The 19964-nt window shown below is 51.8% G+C and overlaps 1 protein-coding gene across 9 annotated transcripts in view; it reads left to right on the top strand.

Annotated features, from left to right (window-relative positions):
* PAX8 (paired box 8) overlaps nt 1-19755 on the top strand; it is a 58870-nt gene extending 39115 nt beyond the window's left edge. For 2 of the 9 annotated variants that reach the window (XM_058683363.1, XM_058683362.1), the window contains exons 8-12: nt 2867-2987; nt 3454-3660; nt 10710-10811; nt 17049-17135; nt 18572-18754. In XM_058683363.1, the coding sequence (XP_058539346.1) occupies nt 2867-2987; nt 3454-3660; nt 10710-10811; nt 17049-17135; nt 18572-18648 (594 nt within the window). In that variant the 3' untranslated portion in view covers nt 18649-18754. Of the gene's footprint in view, nt 1-2866; nt 2988-3453; nt 3661-10709; nt 10812-17048; nt 17136-18571 lie in introns of all 9 variants that reach the window. The other 7 variants (XM_058683368.1, XM_058683367.1, XM_058683365.1 and 4 more) reach the window with 4 other exon arrangements.
* Nucleotides 19756-19964: the final 209 nt, after the last annotated feature.

Raw genomic sequence — 19964 nt, 5'->3', positions numbered from 1 at the left:
CCAGTGTGCAAACAGCAGCCATCCTGGTAAAGAAACCCTGCTGCTGAGACCCCAGGCGCCCTCTGGGTCACAGAGCCATCTCCTGGCTCCATTAACCTGGCTGATTCCTTGATTACAAGGAAGCCCCGAGACCCCACACCAAGCCGGCCTATGTTCTACATGGGGAATTATGGTTATCAGAGAGTCTCCGAGCCGCAGGGACCTCGGGGACCACTGAGTCCAGTCTTTCCATTTGCGTGGAGATAACCCAGGGCCAGGGAGGGTCGACGGAGCCTGGGGGAGCAAACAGCTGTGGAGCTCAGGCCTGCCGGCCCTGGTTTCATTCAGACTTGCCCACTGATACCTGTGTTAGATATGGTGCTTCTATGTCCATTATTATGTGACGGCCGGAAAAACAGAGTTTGAAAACCATGGAACTCCTCCAACCTCTCATCCTGTACAGGAGGAAGCTGAGGCTCAGCCATGTCCACCCGTGATTCATTCCCTCCCTCAGCCAGTCTTCTGCTCGCTCATTCATTCACCTGGGTTGGTGGTGGGGGCAGGGAGAATCCAGCCTGTCCCGAGGGCTCTTTGCATCTGAGGCCTTGCCTTTCCCACCCTTGGTGACTCTGTGCCATCAAAGGACACTCCGTGTTCTCTCATCTGGGCACAGGAAGGCCCTCTGGCCTGGGGAGCCGAGAAAGAGAGAGAGAGACAGAGAGAGAGAGAGAGGGAGAGAGAGAGGCTTACAGGTCCTCACACCTGACCTCAGGTTCTGTAAAATCAACAAGGGGAAAGTAAGACGGTGGCCTTACTTCTCGTTACTCTTTCATGATCAGGCACAGTTAGATGTCACGCTTAGGAACAGGTATTTTTCCTCTATTTTATAAGTGCAATAAAAAGCAGATCAACAGGGGCGCCTGGGTGGCGCAGTCGGTTAAGCGTCCGACTTCAGCCAGGTCACGATCTCGCGGTCCGTGAGTTCGAGCCCCGCGTCAGGCTCTGGGCTGATGGCTCGGAGCCTGGAGCCTGTTTCCGATTCTGTGTCTCCCTCTCTCTCTGCCCCTCCCCCGTTCATGCTCTGTCTCTCTCTGTCCCAAAAATAAATAAAAAACGTTGAAAAAAAAAATTTAAAAAAAAAAAAAAAAGCAGATCAACAGAATGTGACTATTAGGACAGACAGCAAGAATTTGGCAGCTTACGACTCTTCACATAATTCTGAAATAATACCTATGATAGCAATTTATTGGGCATTCTGTGCCAAGCATTTAGTATATGTATATAAAATCTCATTCAATCCGTACATCAGATTCTATTATCCTTGTTATGTAGGAGAAAAAAAAAAAAAATCAAGGCTCAGAGAGGTCAAGGAGATGAAAGCTACTTGGTTGGTCATTGCAGAGCCAGGGCTCAAACTGGCCCAGGAAACGAAAGCACTGTGCCCCTCTGCACTCCAATTCAGGCTCCATCCCAGTTTATCCCATCACTGGGATATCGCCACCATTCAATGCAACATCACCAAGAGGTCTGACTCTAGAGATTTGGGGATTTTTTTTTTTTTCCCCCTTCACTGAATTGCCTGGATTCTGGAAAGCTATAGGATTTTGAGTAGATATTTGTTATCAAATCAACACATCCATAAGGCATTTTAAACTTTTCTTACACTCTCTAGAAATTGGGTATTTTGTTCAATTTCATTAAGCCAGGCTCCAGGCAACTCTACCCTACCCTGCAGCAGTCCCCCCTCGGAAGGCATGGAACCAGAGTACCATTCAGTCAGTAATTGCTGCTACATGGTAATGGTGCCCTGGTGGCCTTCAGAATTGACTGCAGTTTCCAAAAGTGCCCAGCATGCAACCAGAAAGTGCTGTGGCCCCTTGGAGAACACGGCTCCATGGAAGTGATTGCCTTTAGTGGAGCTGTTATGTAACCGCAGAACGCTCCTCGATTTTAATATGCACACGGCTCCACTAGTGTGTTTGTGATGTGTGTGACCTGCCCAGGGGATCGGGTGTGTGCCTGTTTGCGCTGTCTTGTCCCCTCAAGGGAGGGAGTCCCGGTGAGGGGTAATGCATGCTTGCCTTAATCGTACATAACCCCACTCATGTCCAGGGAGGCCGGATGGCATCTAAAATGAGGCCTTAGCAAAGAAAACTCCCCCAGGTACTTGATAAAGAGATTTTTAAACAAAATTGACCCCAAGTATCATCGTCCAGCTGAACCTGCGAGTTAATGTTTACTCGGACGTAGAAAAGAGAAAGAAGACACCCACCTGTTCTGGTGGGTGTCCTGTCTGCCACTTTATTGAAGGAAAGAGCACACGAGGCAGGATCCGGGGCCCTCTGTTTGGTACCAGTTTCATACTTACCGGGGACACTTGCCTCTCTGGGCTTTGGGCTCTCCACGTACAAAACATACAAAATACTGCTTGCCCACATCACAGGGCCATGGGGCTCAGTGGGTCAGGATGGCATTGGCAAAGCTCTAACGTGTCCTCTTTGCAAACAGAAGCGGTCATCGTGTCTTCCAGTTTAGGGCAGCGTTTGAGAGCATGCACACGAGAGCCAGACCCCTTGGGTTTCGGTCCTGGCTCTGCCCCACATGGGAGTATGACGAGCTTCTTGGCTTCCCTATGCCTGCATTTCCTATCCGGAGAGGAATAAACTAATGAATGGAGCGAAGCACTCCGAGCCAGGCCAGAGGCAGACCGCTCCAGCCCTGCATCCTACTCTCTGTGGGTCCAGACCGTGTGGGGAGACAGGGAGGGAGACCAGCTGGCTTTGAATTCCAGGGCCGCAGGAGAGGAAGCCCCGAGATCAGGCTTCAGGGTCTCTAGGTAGGCCGCCTGCCAGGGGCCTCTGTGCGCTGACTTCTCTTTGTTCCCCAGGGCCTCTACCCGCTGCCCTTGCTCAACAGCGCCCTGGACGACGGCAAGGCCACCCTGACCCCTTCCAATACACCCTTGGGGCGCAACCTCTCGACTCATCAGACCTACCCAGTGGTGGCAGGTATGATGCCCGGAATGTCCTGGGCCACGTGGCCCCAGCTGCACAGATGGGCTGGAAGGCAGAGGGCCGCTGGCCCTGAGGAGGAGGGTGCTAGGACCTTGGGCCTGCAGAGGAGAGGTGGGCTGTGCTGGCTGGGCCTCCAGGTGGGTCCAGAGGGTCTAGCCTCGTATCCCAGGCCCCCCTCCGTGCCTCCTCGCTCCCCCACCGCTGCGGGGGAGGGGAGGGGAGGCGGCACACACAACACTCCTATGCTAGCAGAGGCACAGCAGGGAGGCAGAGCTTCTCTCCAGCCCTCACTCACCCCGAGGAACACGTGCAGCCCTCCCGCCACCCCCAGACTCAGAGAGGAGCCGCCTGCCCCCGCGCCCCGCCCGCACCCCTCCCGCATCTCATGGCTGGGTCTGTGCATGTGCCCACCCCATCATCTCACACCCCTCTCTCCTTGTTGTCTCCCTCCCTCCGGCAGATCCTCATTCACCCTTCGCCATAAAGCAGGAAACCCCCGAGGTGTCCAGTTCTAGCTCCACCCCTTCCTCTTTATCTAGCTCCGCCTTTTTGGATCTGCAGCAAGTCGGCTCCGGGGTCCCAGCCGGTGCCTCGGTCCCGCCCTTCAATGCCTTTCCCCATGCTGCCTCCGTGTACGGGCAGTTCACGGGCCAGGCCCTCCTCTCAGGTACGACAGGGAGGTCCCGGGCCGTGCAGCTATCGCGGGTGGGGGAGGGGGAGGTCCTCAGGGCCGGCCACCAGTCCCCTGCTTTGGGTGCAGCCCCGTGTCTGGCCCTCAGTCCTGTCCACCGTCACCCTATTCCCTAAATCTACCCGCAGCTTTTGGACGTGCCAAGATGTGGCGCTCGGTGCTGGCCAAGTCAGGCCATGGGAGGGGCAGGCACTCTGGGGATGCCAGGAAGTGGGGTGCGCGGCACATTTCCAGAACCTCCCCGCAAAGACCCATGGAAGAGCGGGGGCCTTAAGGCCAGGAGCTAGGCAGTATAAAGCAGTGAACCCTTGGTCTGGGTGAAAAGTAAAAAAGAAGGAAAAGAAGAAAACTTTGGAGGGAAGAAGTCATTGGCTTTTGGAGATGATTTCCGGATCAAATATCTAAAGAAGACAGAGGGTCCGTCCCAGTTGGGTCTCCACAGTGTAGCACTCCTTGTATCCAGCTTAACAGGGTCACCCTCGGAGAAACTTGAGAGATGAGGGAGCAGGGGACCTCCCATCAGGAACTTCACTGGCCTCAAAACAGTAAAGCTGGAAGTGCCTTAGGGGCATCTAGAGCAAATCTCTCCTTATATTGGTGGGAAAGAGGCCCAGGAAGGAGTTGGGCCTGGCCAGGGCCCCTGCGTAAGCGTGCGGTTGTCTGGCAGAGTGAGGGCTCGGCCTGCATGCGGCCTGTGGGCCAGACCTCAGCAGAAGTGGGTCTCCCTGGAAGTAGGACATCAGCCCACCAGCCAGGGCCTGGGCAGCAGCTGAAAGAGGGTGTCTGGCTTGGGCAGGAGAAGACCTGAGATGGAGCGAGAATGGGGAGCAGGGAGGGACCCATGATAGCCTTCAGCTCTCCGAAGGGCTTCCACGGAGATGGGACTGTGTTAGATGTGGGCCCAAGGCACTGAACCAGAACCCATGGAGGAAGCCAGAAGTGGACTAGCCCTTCTGGACCAGTGTTTTTCACCTTGCTGGGCCTCAAAACACGCTGTTAAAATGACAGCTTTTACAGAAGCCAGGTATCCAAATCAGACAAATGAAGAGCTACTCTGTTTGAAGTAGGGACTCTGCCCCCCTGAAAACCCCTGGACTCGAAAACCACCACACCAGAAGAACAAGGCCTCTACCTGCCCAGAGGGACCACAAGGTCATCTTACTCAAGTGCACAGTCTGGCTGGACCTGGGATGTTTTTCTCTGTGCATCCCCACGTCTAGTGTGGGAGGACCTCTTGAAAGAGGTGGGCACAGAGGTAAAGGGTTCATGAAGGAAGCCCAATGTGTGGGCAGAGAGGCAGTGTTTCAGGGTATGGGGCACGGGAGCACATGTTGACTCAGAGTTCAAAATTTCAAAAGCGGGTGAAGTCAGCGGAGATGGGTCATTTGTTTTGACCAAAGTGATTAAAGGAGAAAAATCTGTGAGCTGAGTGCGGTGATGTCAGCCAGAGAAAATGGGATGGGAGGGTGGGAGGGGAGCCAGGGAGTAAAGAGGCTCACATCCGCCGCAGGATGGAGAGGCCCAAGCACTGGGTGAGACCGCCTGCTTCGTGTGAATGGTGGGCCCCAACCAGGAGGGCTGCAATAAGCCAGGCAGGGGACGAGGTGTGGATGGAGCACGTGACGATGGGGCGTAGTTCTTTAGTTACTGCGTGAGTTGCCCAGGTACCTGGCAGGACCATTCGAGAGGTCAAGGCAGTGGACGCATGGCATTGGGAAGCGGTCTTGGACAGTGGTCCGTGGCAAACTCCCTGCCCCCAACTTTCTCCCTTCCCTGTCACCCTGTTAGGGCCTCACGCACCCCCTGTCGATATGCAGTCAAAGCAGCGGGCCACTTCCGACCTCTGTCAGCTCTCAGTTTAGTGGACATGCCCACGTTCCAGACCAGCAGCAGAACTGGAAGGTCATGCACCCCATGGAGCAAAGAAGCGGTCAGGAGACACCAGGGTATAGAGTGTGGCCCCTGTGGAAGCCAATGGCTGGCTGTAGGGCCCAGCCCGAGGGCTGAAGATGCAGCACAAGAGTCAGGGACTCTTCCTCTGTCAAGGAACGCCCAGGCTTGGAGGCACCGGGTCCAGGCAGGTTGCCAAGAGCAGGAAGCAAGTCAGGGATGCAGTTCACAGAGCCGGGCCAACCCTGTGGCTTGGGCACAAGGTACAGGATGGCTGGTGTCCATGTGGAGCCCAGGGTGTTGATCTGCGGCTCCTCGAAGACTGTCCACCTGCAGACTATGGTCAAGAATGGACCTAAAATACCTACCATGGGGCCGAGCCACGGTGAGCGGGCTGGGAGGACATGCAGGGAGAAGGAAGGCTGGAAGGAAGGAAGGATCTCAAGAGTCGGGGGGGGGGAGGGTTGGCTAGAAAGCCATCCAAGAGAGGAAGAGGTGAACTTGAAAGAAAGAAGGGAGCCAAGACTCAATTATGCCGAGGTAGTGCTGCAGACAAGAGGAAAGAGGCAGGACCAGAGGAGTTTTCATTCCAGAATCAGCTTGGCCCTCACCTACCAGAGCCTTCCCAGCTCACCTCCTCTGAGTGGCTTCCTAAGGACCCTCCCTGCTGCTTCACAGTCTCCTCCTGGGGTCACTTCCTCTCCTCACCCAGTGTCTCTGATAGTGCGGTCTCCAGGGTGACTGTCCCTCTGGGTCTCAGCTTCTCCCTAATCAGCTTTTCAAAAAAGAAGGATCAGAGTTTGGGGAACAATAGGATTGTCCCTAATATTCCTGCCATTTCCCTTCAGATGCCCCAGTGTGGGTCCCAACACATTTGCAAGAGTGATAGCGAAGGCATCCTTGTCCTGGGTGTCCCAGGGCTGATTCCAGCTCAGCTGATCAGAGAGCCCTGAGTTTGGTTTTATCATCAAAGAGTCCATTACCCGCCTCCATTCTTTTGTGCAAAATTATATTTAGTCCTGCCAAAGAGATTTCTGGATTGCTATAAATTTTCTTTGCTATCAGAACAAGATAAGGAATTGAAAAGGGGTCAAATAGAGGGCAGACATCAAAGTGGGCAAATAAAATTGTCTGAAATCACCTCTACCCTCTAAATTCCTCCTGGACGCTACCAATATTTAGAACACTTGCCAATATTTCTGGGGTGCTAGTGTTTTTTTTATAGAACCCCACTTTGCAGCCAGTGAACATCAACCTGTGTCTACATCACCTTCTGAAAAGTAGGGCCATGTAGAAAGTATATTTGAGTGCTGAGGAATTGCAAATCAAAGAACCTAAGGCACCTGGGTGGCTCAGTTGGTAAAGCGTCCCTCTTGATTTCAGCTCAGATCATGATCCCAGGGTCATGGGATTGAGCCCTGAGTTAGGCTTTGCATTGAGCATGGAGCCTGCTTACGATCCTCTCTCTCTCTCTCTCTCTCTCTCTCTCTCTCTCTCTCCTTCTGCTCCTCCCTCACTCATGCATGCACACATGCGCACGCACTCTCTCTCAAAATATAAATAAATAAATAAATAAATAATAACAAATCAAAGAAACTAATGATGAAGACCCTTCAAAAATAAGTAATTCAGTAAAAGGTCGTGGTTAGGCCATGCTGGAGTGCATCTACCTCATGGCTTCTGTGGTTACATTTCTGAGAAGGTTGCAAGGTTCTTGGCTTTTTGGAAGAAACCACATATTCAAGGAACTGAAGCAGAGTTTTGAAGGATTGACAGGGGAGTTTAAGGTACCATAGGCTGGATGAGGGCCATCCTGTAGAAAGTCTTACTAGGCTTTCCAGGAGGGCCAAGTTTCATGGAAGACTTTGGGGTCTGCTCCAGCACTTGATCCAGAAATGTCTGCTCCCCTGGGAGAAAATTCGGTGGTCAAGGGGAGATGAAGATTAAAATCTCAGCATATAAGAGAGTGAGATTAATGAATTTATTTCTAAGAGCAGTCTAGGGGCTAGCTCTCATGGGATGGGGTCCTACGGGGCAATTGTGACTAAATTGCAGCTTCGGGGGAGCATGTGTCCTCGTGCTCTGCCCACTGAGCTGTGGAGCTCAGAAAACAGTAGGGCCAGGTGATGGAAAGGGATGGGTCGAGGGCAGTAGAAAGGGGAGTGTGGAACCACAGGGCTCCAGGGTCAAAGGAGACCTGGAGAATACCTAGACCAGCACCAGCAAAGAGGAGGCCTAAAAGCCAAGAGTTACCTCCTCACCTCCAGCCCCAGTCCTGGTAGACACAGGTGCAGCCTCAGAATCCTTCTCAACACAGGGTACCAGGAAGCCCCTACCAATGAAATAAGTGATAAGGTGAACCTAATTTACTATCTCTAATCTAACCTAGCTCATGAGACAGATGGGAAGATGTGATTCAGAGAAATTAGTTTGTCCCTCACCCACAGCCTGGCTTGGATCTAGAGCTCTCTCTCTCTCTCTCTCTCTTTCTGTCTCTCAGGGAAGAGGAAGCAGGAAAAGGAAAGAAAAGGCATTGGGCCTGAATTAGCCACCAACCCTCTTCCATCACTCTCCTACTCATGCATCTGTCCACCCCCTGTATGCCTGCTGCCCTCACAGACTTCATGGCCGCCCCTTCCTCTCATAGGCTCCAGTCTTTGGCTAAATGTTCATCTGAGAGCCGAGGGGGCTGAGTCCGATAGCTGATTGTATTGCAGTCCTTCTTCAAAGAAGGATCAGATTTTACCTTGGTGTATTTTCTGCATAGTCCTTCCTCTACTTCTAAATGCACTGAAATTTCCTTGCCTCACCTGAGTTTCCAATCCCTCCTTTATTCAGACCTTGGGTCAAGTGAACTGAACCCACCTATAGAATTCCAGTGGATTCCACCCTGGTTGCTCCGGCACCGATGGTGTTCATTTTTATGAAAACATTCACATAGTTTTAAATAATGAACACTGATGGCTCATTTCAAATAGGGTTTATTCTATAAGGGTTCCCATGATGTAACAACTTATAGAATGTGTCCACTGCACTAATCGATGTCCACCTATAACATGAAACCCTGGCTGTGAGTTATACTGATAACATCATAGTAATAGTAATAAGGTATATAAGGTACTCTTATTTCCCCCCTCCCCCACCCATTTTGCACATGAAGAAACAAGCTTGGGCACATAGGTGGCTGGTCTAAGGACACTTGGAAAATTAGTTGCAGAAGCAGGATAAGGACCAAGGTCCTCTGGTTCCTAAATCCTTCCTTCAGAGGAAAGACAGAAGTCCAGAAGGCCTGGTCTCGTTTGTTGACCCCCTAAACTTGGCTCCACACGCTTATCCCAGCTCATGCTCAATCTTGCTTTAGTGGCTGGCCTTGCTAATTTAGCATTCTTACTCACTGCTGTATCCCCAGTATTCGGAAAAGTGCCTGGGACCTCATACTTTCTCAATAAATCTTTATTGAATGCACAACTTGTCTTCAGGAAATCTCTAAAAATAGAGGTAAGATTTAGTCGCTGCAGTACTGACGACTCATGGGGTTCCATGGGACGTGCCTTCCCTTTCATCATTACTAGCCACCCCCTGAAGAGTTCAAAGCATGTTGGACCTCGGGGGGATGTCAGGCAGAAAAGTTGGACAGGCAGTGGTGCAGAGGGGACGGCCCTGGTAAGTTGGTTGACTGACTCACAGGGGGTCCCTGTGAGTCCCAGGAGAAAAAGCAGCCCCCCATGTGAAGGAGGCAGAGGCGCTTGGGTAAAATGGTCATAACCAAACACAGCGTTTCTCACCCCAGGGTGATTTTGCCCCCTGGGGACATATGACAATATCTGGAGACATTTTTGGTTGTCCTGTGGGGTGGGAAGTGCTTCCAGTACCGAACGAGTAGACGCCAGGGATGCTGTGGAACATCCTGCGATGCCGAGGATGACCCCCACACAAAAATCATCTGGCCCCAAATGTCAATAGTGCTGAAGTTGAGAAACCCTGTAAACATCACTAAGAAATGGAATGACCAAATAACTCATCATTCCAAATGGGGCATTTGAGAGTAAAATAGATGTTATTAATAAATACGCTGAGTGGTAATGACAGCGGTCATTACCTGGACAGATGCGGCCAAAGCAGGATGAATTGCCAAGAATCCTTGGGTGAGGGAGAGTCTGACCTGGGCCTGTGGGACATGAGAGAAGTGGAAGAAACTCACCGAGTCAGACGGGGCCTCCAGAATGGGAAGGTTCAAACTTTCTGATGTAGAGGAGAGGTAGAGCCAGGGAAATCAGGTCACTAGGGCTGTCTCCACGTGCCACCAAGACAAGGGCATTACCCGTAGATTATAAACCGAGAGCTGGATGTCTGTTTTGCTGAAAGTGGGTTGTTTTTTGGTTTTTGTTTGTTTTTTTTTTTTTTTCCAGGAATGGAATTGACAGATGTGTGGTTCATGTTCAGGTGTTAACACCAAATATCTCTCAGCCTGTGTCTCCTTTCTAGGTCAGGGATAGCCTGTAGGTTTTGTGTCCTTTACAATTCTGATAGGTTGTATCCACCTGGAAGACCACGTTGAGGAATAAGAACCACCCTCCCTGGCCCATTGGAAAACAGTTCAGTGATTGATTAGCGATGTCTGCCACGGGTCCAAAAAAGCATAGTGAAAGGTAGTGGCCCAAAGGCCTTTGCCATCCCTTGTAGGACCTCGTTCTTGATCCTCAAAGCGGAGCTGAAAGGATGTGAGCTCTGAGTCCAGTGGCCCCTAATGTATTACTTAGGCCAGCTACACACACTGCTACGCTGGACGCTGGGGGGGATAACAAAGACCCAGAAGAGATAGCCCCCGCCCTGCCTTCAAAACCATGACATTGTTATGGGTAAATAAGATGCACACCAATAAAATCACTGGAGGATGGGCCACAATACAGGACTGCAATAGCAAGTGCTCCCTGCACGGTGGAGCCTGTGTCCTGTCGGCCAGACAGAGGGAGAAGCTTGAGCTCAGAGAAGGGAGGAGGGGGAGTGGGTTTGGAGACTGGCTTTGAGGAGTGGTGGTGGCATGAGGGAAGACTCGCTGAGCCTCAGGGAAGCAAGACAGACAGCGCAGAAGCCCACAGTGGCCTAACTAATGACTCCTTGCTGTATTTTTCCAGGGAGAGAGATGGTGGGGCCCACGCTGCCCGGATACCCACCCCACATCCCCACCAGCGGACAGGGCAGCTATGCCTCTTCTGCCATCGCAGGCATGGTGGCAGGTAAGGGGAGGGGCTGGGCAGGAGGGGAGTACTGCAAACAGGAAGTGTTGGCCAAAGGTAGAGCAAGAGGGGCCAAGAGGCAGGGTGCGTCCCATGCACAGATTTCCCAAAAGGCATTGAAAGACCCACCAAAGGGTGCATCTACTTGGAAACGCTTGGAGCAAAGATTTCACTGCAGTCCTGGCTCCTTAACTCTCCCCGGCTCAGCTTCCTTCTTCCCACCTTCTCCCAGATTCCCTGTGATGAAATGGGCAGGGCTGAGACTGGCCAGTGTTCAAACCCAAACTCTGCCACTTCTTCCGTTGACTCAGTGAGGCTTGATGGAGGGTGCCTTAGGGGTCCGCAGGACAGTGTGAGCTAAACACAAGCCTGGCCCTTGAGCAACCCATTGTCTCCCAGTTTTTTCACTCTGATGCATTTGTACACCCTTTCTGTAAAACTTAAATATGAATGGGGTCGGTGATGATGATGATGATGATGATGAAGATGGTTGAAATATACCTTCCTTCACACCCCACACGCACTCAACCCTGCATGGGCAGGACCCGTGTTCCAGGTACTCCAAAGGTACTGCAGGGACATGAGCTGGAAGGATTTCTCCATCATCACTGGCATTGTCCTGGAATACTGCCTGCCAGTCATGTGGATTTCTTTATCCACCGGCGTGATCATCACCCAATAGTGACCCAGGGTGTCAAGGTCTAGACAAGTGAGGACAAGGAGTTTTTCTGGGCGAATCTCACTCACTCTTTTAGGAACCGTATAGAAAGGACCCAAGGGAGGACAGGGCAGAATCGAGTCATATCTACTGCCCCAAGAGGCCCCAGGACGTGGAGCTTTTGGAACGAGCTCTGAATCAGGACATCTGTGACCCCCATGCAGACGCCCCTGACCCCAGAGACTTAACACATTACATTCACCCAGGCTGCTTCCCTCCCTCTCTCCCTGGCAGGGGCTGTTCTCTGCCAGCCACCCACTCTGGGTGCCCTGTGCTGAAGCAGGTGGGCTGGGCTCTCCAGGGCAGAGGGAGGGGAGGGAGAAGAGAGGAGGCAAGGAGGCTCTGCGCTCCCTGGGAACCTGCTGAGCTGGCACTTGTTGCTGCCTGGTTACCGTGGCGATGTGCTTAATGCAGCGTTGAAAATACAGAATACTGACTCCTCTCTCCCTCCTGGCCCTGGACTCCCTCCCTCCCTCCCTTCCTCTTCTGGAGCGTGAAATGAGATTGGTCAAGATAAAAAAGGAAAAGATTCGGTTATTTTTTTAAGAGTGTGGATAATGGGGCCTCTCAATCAAAATCCCAGGCTCCAGTCGGCTCCCCCCATCCCCCTTCCAACCTCTCCACCTTTCCCTGCCGCCTGCTTAGAGGAGGAGGAGGAAACAGAAAGCACAGGGCTTTTCTCTTAATTATGAATCATTCCCCAAGGCCAGGCCCAGGGCAAGGGGGTCCTGGGGCCCAGAGTATGACCCGTGAGGTAGCTGGAAGGTTTGGGCCTCTCATCAAAGGCCCGCAGGTGTTTCCAGAAGAATCTCATCCTGAGTGAGTGTTGTGAAAAAAAAAAAAAAATAGCACAACTACAACATCAACTTCAAGTGAATTACAAAAGGGGTGGGCCTTGCCTTGCGCAGTGCATGGACTTCCCAGTAAGTCATATGTAAATCAGGTTTCAGAAAATGCAATACTATTTAAATGTATCCTCTGGTTCCTAGGAACTCCGTGGTACAAATTAATCCTTAAGGAATTTTTTTGCACAAAAATTATTTGTCCATCTCTATAGTAGCCGCAATCTCCCAGTTGACTAAACGGTGATTCCTTCTATTAAAATTAATAAAAACTTCACTGAGTGCCGACTGTGTGTTAGATGCATAATACATGCTTAAAGCAAGGCATGCCAGTGGGCATTCTTCAATCATTTGTGGAAGGAAGGAAAAGATCATTAATTCCTGTGTGCCTGGCCATTCACAGATATAACTTTCCTCTTGAATCCTCACCATAAAATTAGGAAGCTGGTATCATTCTAGTTTAATATAGATGAGGAAACGAGCTTAGAAAAGCAAAGGAGTGTGCTCAGGGCCTTAATTAACTCTACCCTGTGACTGAGTTGTTCAAACCCAGGTCTTTTGATTTCAAATCTAGGGTTCTTTCTACTACACCATACTGCCTCCCCCAATACTAGAAATAACAACGCAAGCTATAGCAAAATGACACAAGAACAGGACCGGGACACAGACTTCTCCTGTCCACTCATCATCTGTTTTGCCTTCTCATGGTTGTTGTTGTTTTTCCTGCCCCATTAACAGAGTTGATGACCCTCACGCCAGTTCTAGAGCTGAACTGACAACTCCAGATAGATGGATCCGTCCATCCATCTACTCACTTTTCCATCCATGCATCTTTATACACATTTTCCCATCCATCCAGCATCCATCTTTCCATTTTTTCCTTCCATTGATAGTTCCTTCTATCCGTTCATCTATCCATCCTTTCTTACATCCATCCTTTCATTGATCCATCTATCCTTCTATCCACCCATCCACCCATCCATCCATTCATCCATCCATCCATATATCCCTCTATACATCCATCATTTCATCTGTCTACCTTTCCATCATCCATCATCCAGTTTCCAGCCTTTAAACCATTCTTGCGTCCTTTCATCCATTCATCTCTTTTTCACTTGACAAATACTGGTTGAATATCTATGGTATAGGATGCTGAGGATATAGCAGTGAAGAAGGCAGGAGGCCCCTCTATTCATGGAGCTTACAACCTAATCATGAAGAAAAAAGTACAGTAAACAAGTCAACACATGAGTAAACAAGATCATTTCAGATAGTGGCAAGTGCTGTGAAGACAGTAAAGTTGGATGATGTATTAAAGAGCCACGGGGAGAGGAGATAACCACTTTAGATTGGGTGAACAGGGGAGACCTCTTTGAGACGGTTTTCAAAGTGATCAGCCAAGTGATAAACTAGAGCAAACCACCCCCAGCCCAAAAGAACAGCAAGCGCAGAGGCCCCAAGGCAGGAACTAGTTTAGTGCGATCACACTTAAAAAGGAGTTGGTGAGTATATCCAAGAACAACGAGTAAATGGGGAAGGCACTACAAAAGGAGGGGATGTTGGTAGTGGCTGGGTCGAATTTTAAGACAACTGCTGGGGAAACAGACTGCTCTTTCATTCTTGGGAGGAGCTTAGTGGGACTGGAAGGTAGACAGTCAAAAGAAGAAGCACAGAGACCAGTTAGGGGACGGACAACCGTAATAGTTCCTGCAAGACCTTGGTGGCTTGGGCTGGGGGGGGGGGGGGGGGTAAGCAGTGAGGGAGGAGGAAAGAGACACTGAAGGTATTTTAGCGGTACAGCCAACAACACTTGGTGAATTGGCGGTGGGGGTTCCAAAACAGAGGAAGCAAGAATGACTCCTCGGCTTGAAGCTTGGGAAAATGCGTGGATGGTGGTGCTGGCGAGTATATATATGGGAGACCAGGAGAGGAAGGGATAGAATGTGTGGCAGGTGGAAATCAAGAGTTCTACTGGGCCATAATAGGATTGAGACACCTCCAAATACCCGGTTTAATAAGTTAGTAGGCACTTGATATATGTCTGAAGGAACGAATTCTGGCTAGGACATAAATTTCAGCCATTGTACCAAGCTGTTATTTAATGCCAAGTGATTTGACAAGATCACTAGAAAGAGACTGCGGATGGAAAATCACAGAAGGCTCACAGGCCAAGCCTTCAGCACTTAGAGCTCGAGCAGAGAAGACACCAGCAAGGAGAGTGAGTGGGAGGGAACAGTGGACCTAATGGCAAAGGCATCGTGAAACCCAAAGGCAAAGAGGGAGCAATGACCTGAATCAAGGTTGGCTAGGAGGTTGAGGGGGTGGGGTGGGCATCGAAGTGACCATTGGAATGATCAGGATGGAGGCTGTGGGGATTTCAGGGGATCAGCACTGGCCTGTTTGGAGGGGAATGAGGAGGTGAGGGCAGAGACCAGGGAGCACAGAAAGGGGCTGGTAGCTGGATGCGCGGCAGGAAGAGAATTGTTTAAAACAGAAGATGGCAGGGCATGTTTGCTGCCTGGAAGAAGTGGTGAATTAGAAAGGGAGGGATTGATGAAGCAGGAAAAAAGGGGATAGATTGTAGGGGGAAAGTCCTTGGAAAGGTGAGAGGGGTGGGATGCGGAGCAAAGACGACGGGTTGGCCTTTCACGGATGCGGAAACATTTCATCCGCTGGGGTTGCGTGCAGGTTGACGGGTCTGGTGGCGGGAAGACGCAGCACCCAGGTGCGTGCCGCCTCCTGTGCCCCAACCCCTCCGCCAGCTTCTGGGTGATCGAAGCACATAGGTACTTGGTGAATGTGTGTTCAGTATATGAGTAAGCGTGTGAGTGAGCGAATGCATGAATAAGTGACAAAATGAGAGAGGAAACACATTGTATTTTCCACCTCTCTTCCTTGTCCTTCGAAGCCCAGTTTGGCACTGGGCAGGGGGGTGGGGTGAGTGGGGGTTGTGGTTAGAGGCCCCGGCTGTGTAGCCCACGTAGAATCAGCTTCCTTCTAGGGTGTTCTGAAACCAGGCAAATCGAGGATACAACAGCGGTTAATGGGGAACAGTTTCTACTGTGGGATACAAGAAAGAGCCCTGGGGTAGGAGCTAGGGCGCATGATTAGTGCAGGCTCTAACTGAACAGGGGATCTGGGGTAAATGTCTTTCCCTCTCTGGGGAGCAGTTTCTTCACTCGTGATCCTCGGTTGAGCTTTATTCTAGCGCCTGCTTGATGGGAAAATAGTAAAAGCTAGCATTTCTTGAGTGCTTTTTATATACCAAGAGTGGGGCTAAACGTTTAACGTATATTATCCGATTTAATCCTCCCTAAAACACCATGACATAGAGACAACAATTCGTCCCATTTTACGGATGAGGACAGCAAGGCTCAGAGAGGTTAAGTGATTTGCCCAAGGTTATACAGCTAGGAAGTGGGAGATTTGGGAGCAGAGACTTGATTCCAGGCAGGCCGGCTCCAGAGCCAGGCAGTTTCAGGCTTCCCTTCCAGTGTCGGTGAAGGAGACCAGAAGCCACCGAAGGCTCTTAGCTCCCAGTAGCAGATGAGGTTCTGAAAGGTGGTGCAGATATTCATGGTTTGGCAGGATTGGCAGGAACCTGGCTTTCAGACGAAACTGTCTCAGAAGCACATAAGGGGATTATCCGAAATTCAGAGTTAAGAGCCCTGAGGCCAAGTTCTGCTCTGCCATTTGATGTGAGGCAAACTGCTTAATCCTGCGGCACTCTGATTTCCTCTTCTCTCAATTGGCCATATTAATGGGCGCTGCATAGGATGCTGATGAGGACAAAGGAGCATAGTGTATGGGAACATGTTTTGCAGACTTTAAGCTGCCCACCAAGTCCCCATGGTAATGGTGCGGTCTGCTTGGGTTTGTTGTTACTTAAGGGAATCCTTATGTCATTTCTTTGGTAAGTCATTCCTTTTTGGTAAAGCCAAGAATCCACTCACAGAAAGAGGTGATCTGATTTGCTGTGTTGGAAGTCATGCACTGAGTTTGCTTCAAGTGGCCCACTTAGGATGGGACCCCCACGTCCTCAGAGCAAGTCCCCAAGAGGTTGGTGCCTTGCAGGGCTCCTCCCTGGGCTCCTTCCTCTAATCCTCAGCAGCCCCCTTCCCCCCCCCCCCCCCCGCCACGGCCTCACACATACCCCACACCCGTCCCTAACAAACTCAGAGCTAGGGAGGCTAAAAAGTTTGTACGTGCTAATTCTTTCTATGGCTGCTTCTGTGACCCTGCTCACTCCCTTCTGCCCCTCCTGGAAAGGTCTTCTGTTGAAGGTCCAGGCCCAGAAAAAGTGGTAGAACCTGGGCGCCGGAGACACAGTTCAGCTTCCAAACATCACCAAACCCTTCAGCTGTGTGAGCTTCTAGAGGTCTCCAAGCCTTAGCTTCTTTACCTGAAAAATGGGCACAATAATATCACGTCCCTCCTGGGCTACCTGGGAGGACTGAGCTTGTCAGGGCGGCGCCTCTGGTACCTGTCCAAATTGATGCAGGCTGAGGGGCCCCCAAAGGGTGGATTGAGGGACATCTGAGCTCACATGGTCTCTGCCCTGACTGTCCATGCCCCCAGGGCTGGCCCAGTGCCAGCCCTGCAGACCCTTCTCCCCCACCCCCAAGCCTACATTGGTATGTCCACCTCACAGGCCTCTCACCTGTGTGCCTCCAACAGGAAGTGAATACTCTGGCAATGCCTACGGCCACACCCCCTACTCCTCCTACGGCGAGGCCTGGCGCTTCCCCAACTCCAGCTTGCTGAGTAAGTCCCCTCGGGGCCGCCCAGGCCCTCTGCTGTGTGGGGCAGGGTTGGGGTACAAGACTGGGCCAAAAGTCTGCCTGAAAGGCAGCCCGGAGGCCCAGGTTAGATGGAGGGCTTCTGGGAGACAGGTGTTCTTGGCAGTCCAAGCAGGTAGAGGGAAGGCCAAGTACCTAGGTGTTTGGAGGGAGAGCACACAAGCAAGAGACTTCTCGGCATCATTCTCCCTCCTACTGCCTGAGGCCATGTCTCTGAAATCTTGGTTCTGTGTGAGATTCAGGGCTCAGGCCTTGGAAGGGCAAAGGTGGACTCCAGCAAAGTCTAAGAGTGGACTTCCTGCCTTCCGGGGCTCACAGCGCAGCAGCAGGGACACTGAGGCAAGGACGCCCTACAGGAGTGCAAATAAGGCTGTCCTGTCACACACATTAACCATCTAAGTGGCGCACTGGTACTCATTATCCAGCACCAGAACCCTCATACGGGGACCCTTTGTTCAGTACCTTCCTGATAATTTGGCTTGAGATGTGGACACCCTTCAGGATGGAGGTCCAGAGAGTGAGCTATGGGCTCCTGTTCACCCCTCTCTTGCCCTGGGGCCATGGGCTGGGTAAGGAAGCTTTTTAGGAAACCAAGCCCCATAAGTGGCTTGAAGAATCCCACTAGAGTTTCCCTGAGTGATGACCTTGAGGGTCTCAGAACAAACCTGAGCCCAAGAGGAGCAGTGGAGCAAGTGTGGCCCACCCCAAGGGCCTGGCAGGACCAGCCATCCCCCAAGAACCCCCTTTCTTCCCATTACCTTCTGGCATTCCAAAAATGACTGAGAGGGTGGTTAACCTGGGCTCTGTTTGCCACAAGGGGTCAACTCCAACTCACCTTTCCGTTCAATTTAGCCAGAAAGGATGAGGGTGCTGAGATGGGCCAGGGGCAGGGCACCTCCCCGCCAAGCCTTCCTGGGCTGCGCATCCTGCAGGTGTAGGGAGCCTCCCTGTGGAGATCCTCAAACGCACATCCCCCATGGCCAGTCAGGATTCTAGTCCTTCATGGGCCCTAAGGAGAAGATTCTCTGACCTCGCACTGTGTATGCAAGGTTGGGGAAGGCCCCAGTGATCCCCAGGTGCGCTTGGTTCTTCAAGGTTCCAGATGTAACTGCTCTCAGTTGCCCTCTCCCTGAAAAGGAGGGTGTTGAAGGTCAAAGCCATCGTGGGGGGAGGGGCAAGAAGCCAACAGTTCTCATTCTGGCCAGAAACCCAAAGGTGAGGCCAGGGAAGGAGGAAATAGGCCCAGAGAGGAGTTAATCTTTGATGATCAGATAGGCCGGAGGGGTAGATGATTAACTTGTGTTGTCTTAAAGGTTAGCAGATGCAGGGGAAGGCTGTGGTGCAATTTCCCCTTCTGACCAGCAGTGTTGTTGTTGTTGTTTTTTTTTAAAACACGTCCAGGTTCCCCATATTATTACAGTTCCACATCAAGGCCAAGCGCACCGCCCACCACTGCCACGGCCTTTGACCACCTGTAGTTGCCATGGGGACAGTGGGAGCAACAGGAGGACTTGGCCTGGGACAGGCCCCAGAGAGTCACACAAAGGAATCTTTATTTATTACATGAAAAATAACCACAAGTCCAGCATTGCGGCTCACTCCCTGTGTGGTTGATTTAATGAACCATGAAAGACAGGATGACTTTGGAGAAGGCCAAACTGTCCTCTAAAGACTCCACAATGAGGGGCAGGAGTTCCAGGGAGAGAGCACTGCCCCATTCCAAAAGAGACAGAATTGGAGGAGAAATGTGGAGAGAGGAGGGAACCGCCGAGGAGCTTGAGAGGGACGGCTCGCGCCCCACGAGGGGCTTAGGGCCGCAAAGGCGTCTGTGGCTCCATCAACGCGCTCTGGCGGTCCTGGGCTATAAGCACTTCTGTCCAGCCCGCACACCACAGCCGGGCACGGAGGCTGTCCCCCCACAGCCCCGCTGATCGTCACCTGCAGCCTGCCCCACAGCCGAGGCTCTGGCCGTCCACCTCCTCCACTTGGCTTGCTTGGCTCTTTCTGCGCCTCCCTCCAGGCCACGGGCTGAGGGCCGGGTGGAGTCAGCCGGAAGCTCCACCTGGCGGTCAAGGGCCTGCCTTTCGCCTGCTGCTGAGAATGTGTGAGCACGCCCCAGGTTCTCCTCCGGTGGATCATTCCTTGCCAGCCAGTCGGCCTATTACAGCTCGAGACAGACGTTCCCCAAGGCCCCGGCTCCTGGGGAGTGAGCTGCAGCCCTTCCCAGGGGCAGAATGAGGCAGAATTGCCGGGGACCGCTTCCCTCTCCCCACTGCCCCTGCCAAGCCAGGTATGCAGCCTACAGCCCAAGCCCACAGCAACGGAAAAGACCCTGAGGCGACCCCCTGAAGCCAGCAATGGAGGTTCCCCCTCTGGCCCCCTCGCAGCCCTTGCCCCAGAAGCCTGACTGTAAATACTGTAAATGAAGCTCTGTTTGGGTCAAGCTTCCCTCTGTCCACCCCTAGACTTTGGCCTCTCAGTGAATTGTCTCCCTGCCATGTTGGGCTTTCTCTCCTTGACGCTTCTTTCTTTTTTTTAAAGACAACCCACCATTACCACATAACTCAATAAACCATTACTCTTGGTCTCAGGTTTTGGGGTCAGCTGGGGAAGGAAGCACCCTGGGTCTGGGCTTTCTCCAGAGAACCCCAGAGCCCTGTGGACAATGAACTCATGTTGGGTGGGGGGTGGCGGGTTGAAAGACCGTCTGATGCCCAGGAGCCCTGACTTGGCATTCTCCCTCTCCCTCTGTTAATAGATGTTTAACTCCGGGCAGCCACTTATCCTAAGCTTT

Source organism: Neofelis nebulosa, chromosome 9 (genome assembly GCF_028018385.1).
Source record: "Neofelis nebulosa isolate mNeoNeb1 chromosome 9, mNeoNeb1.pri, whole genome shotgun sequence".
NCBI lineage: Eukaryota > Metazoa > Chordata > Mammalia > Carnivora > Felidae > Neofelis > Neofelis nebulosa.
The sequence above is the reverse complement of the archived record's forward strand: the minus strand, read 5'-3'. Positions and strand labels throughout refer to the sequence as shown.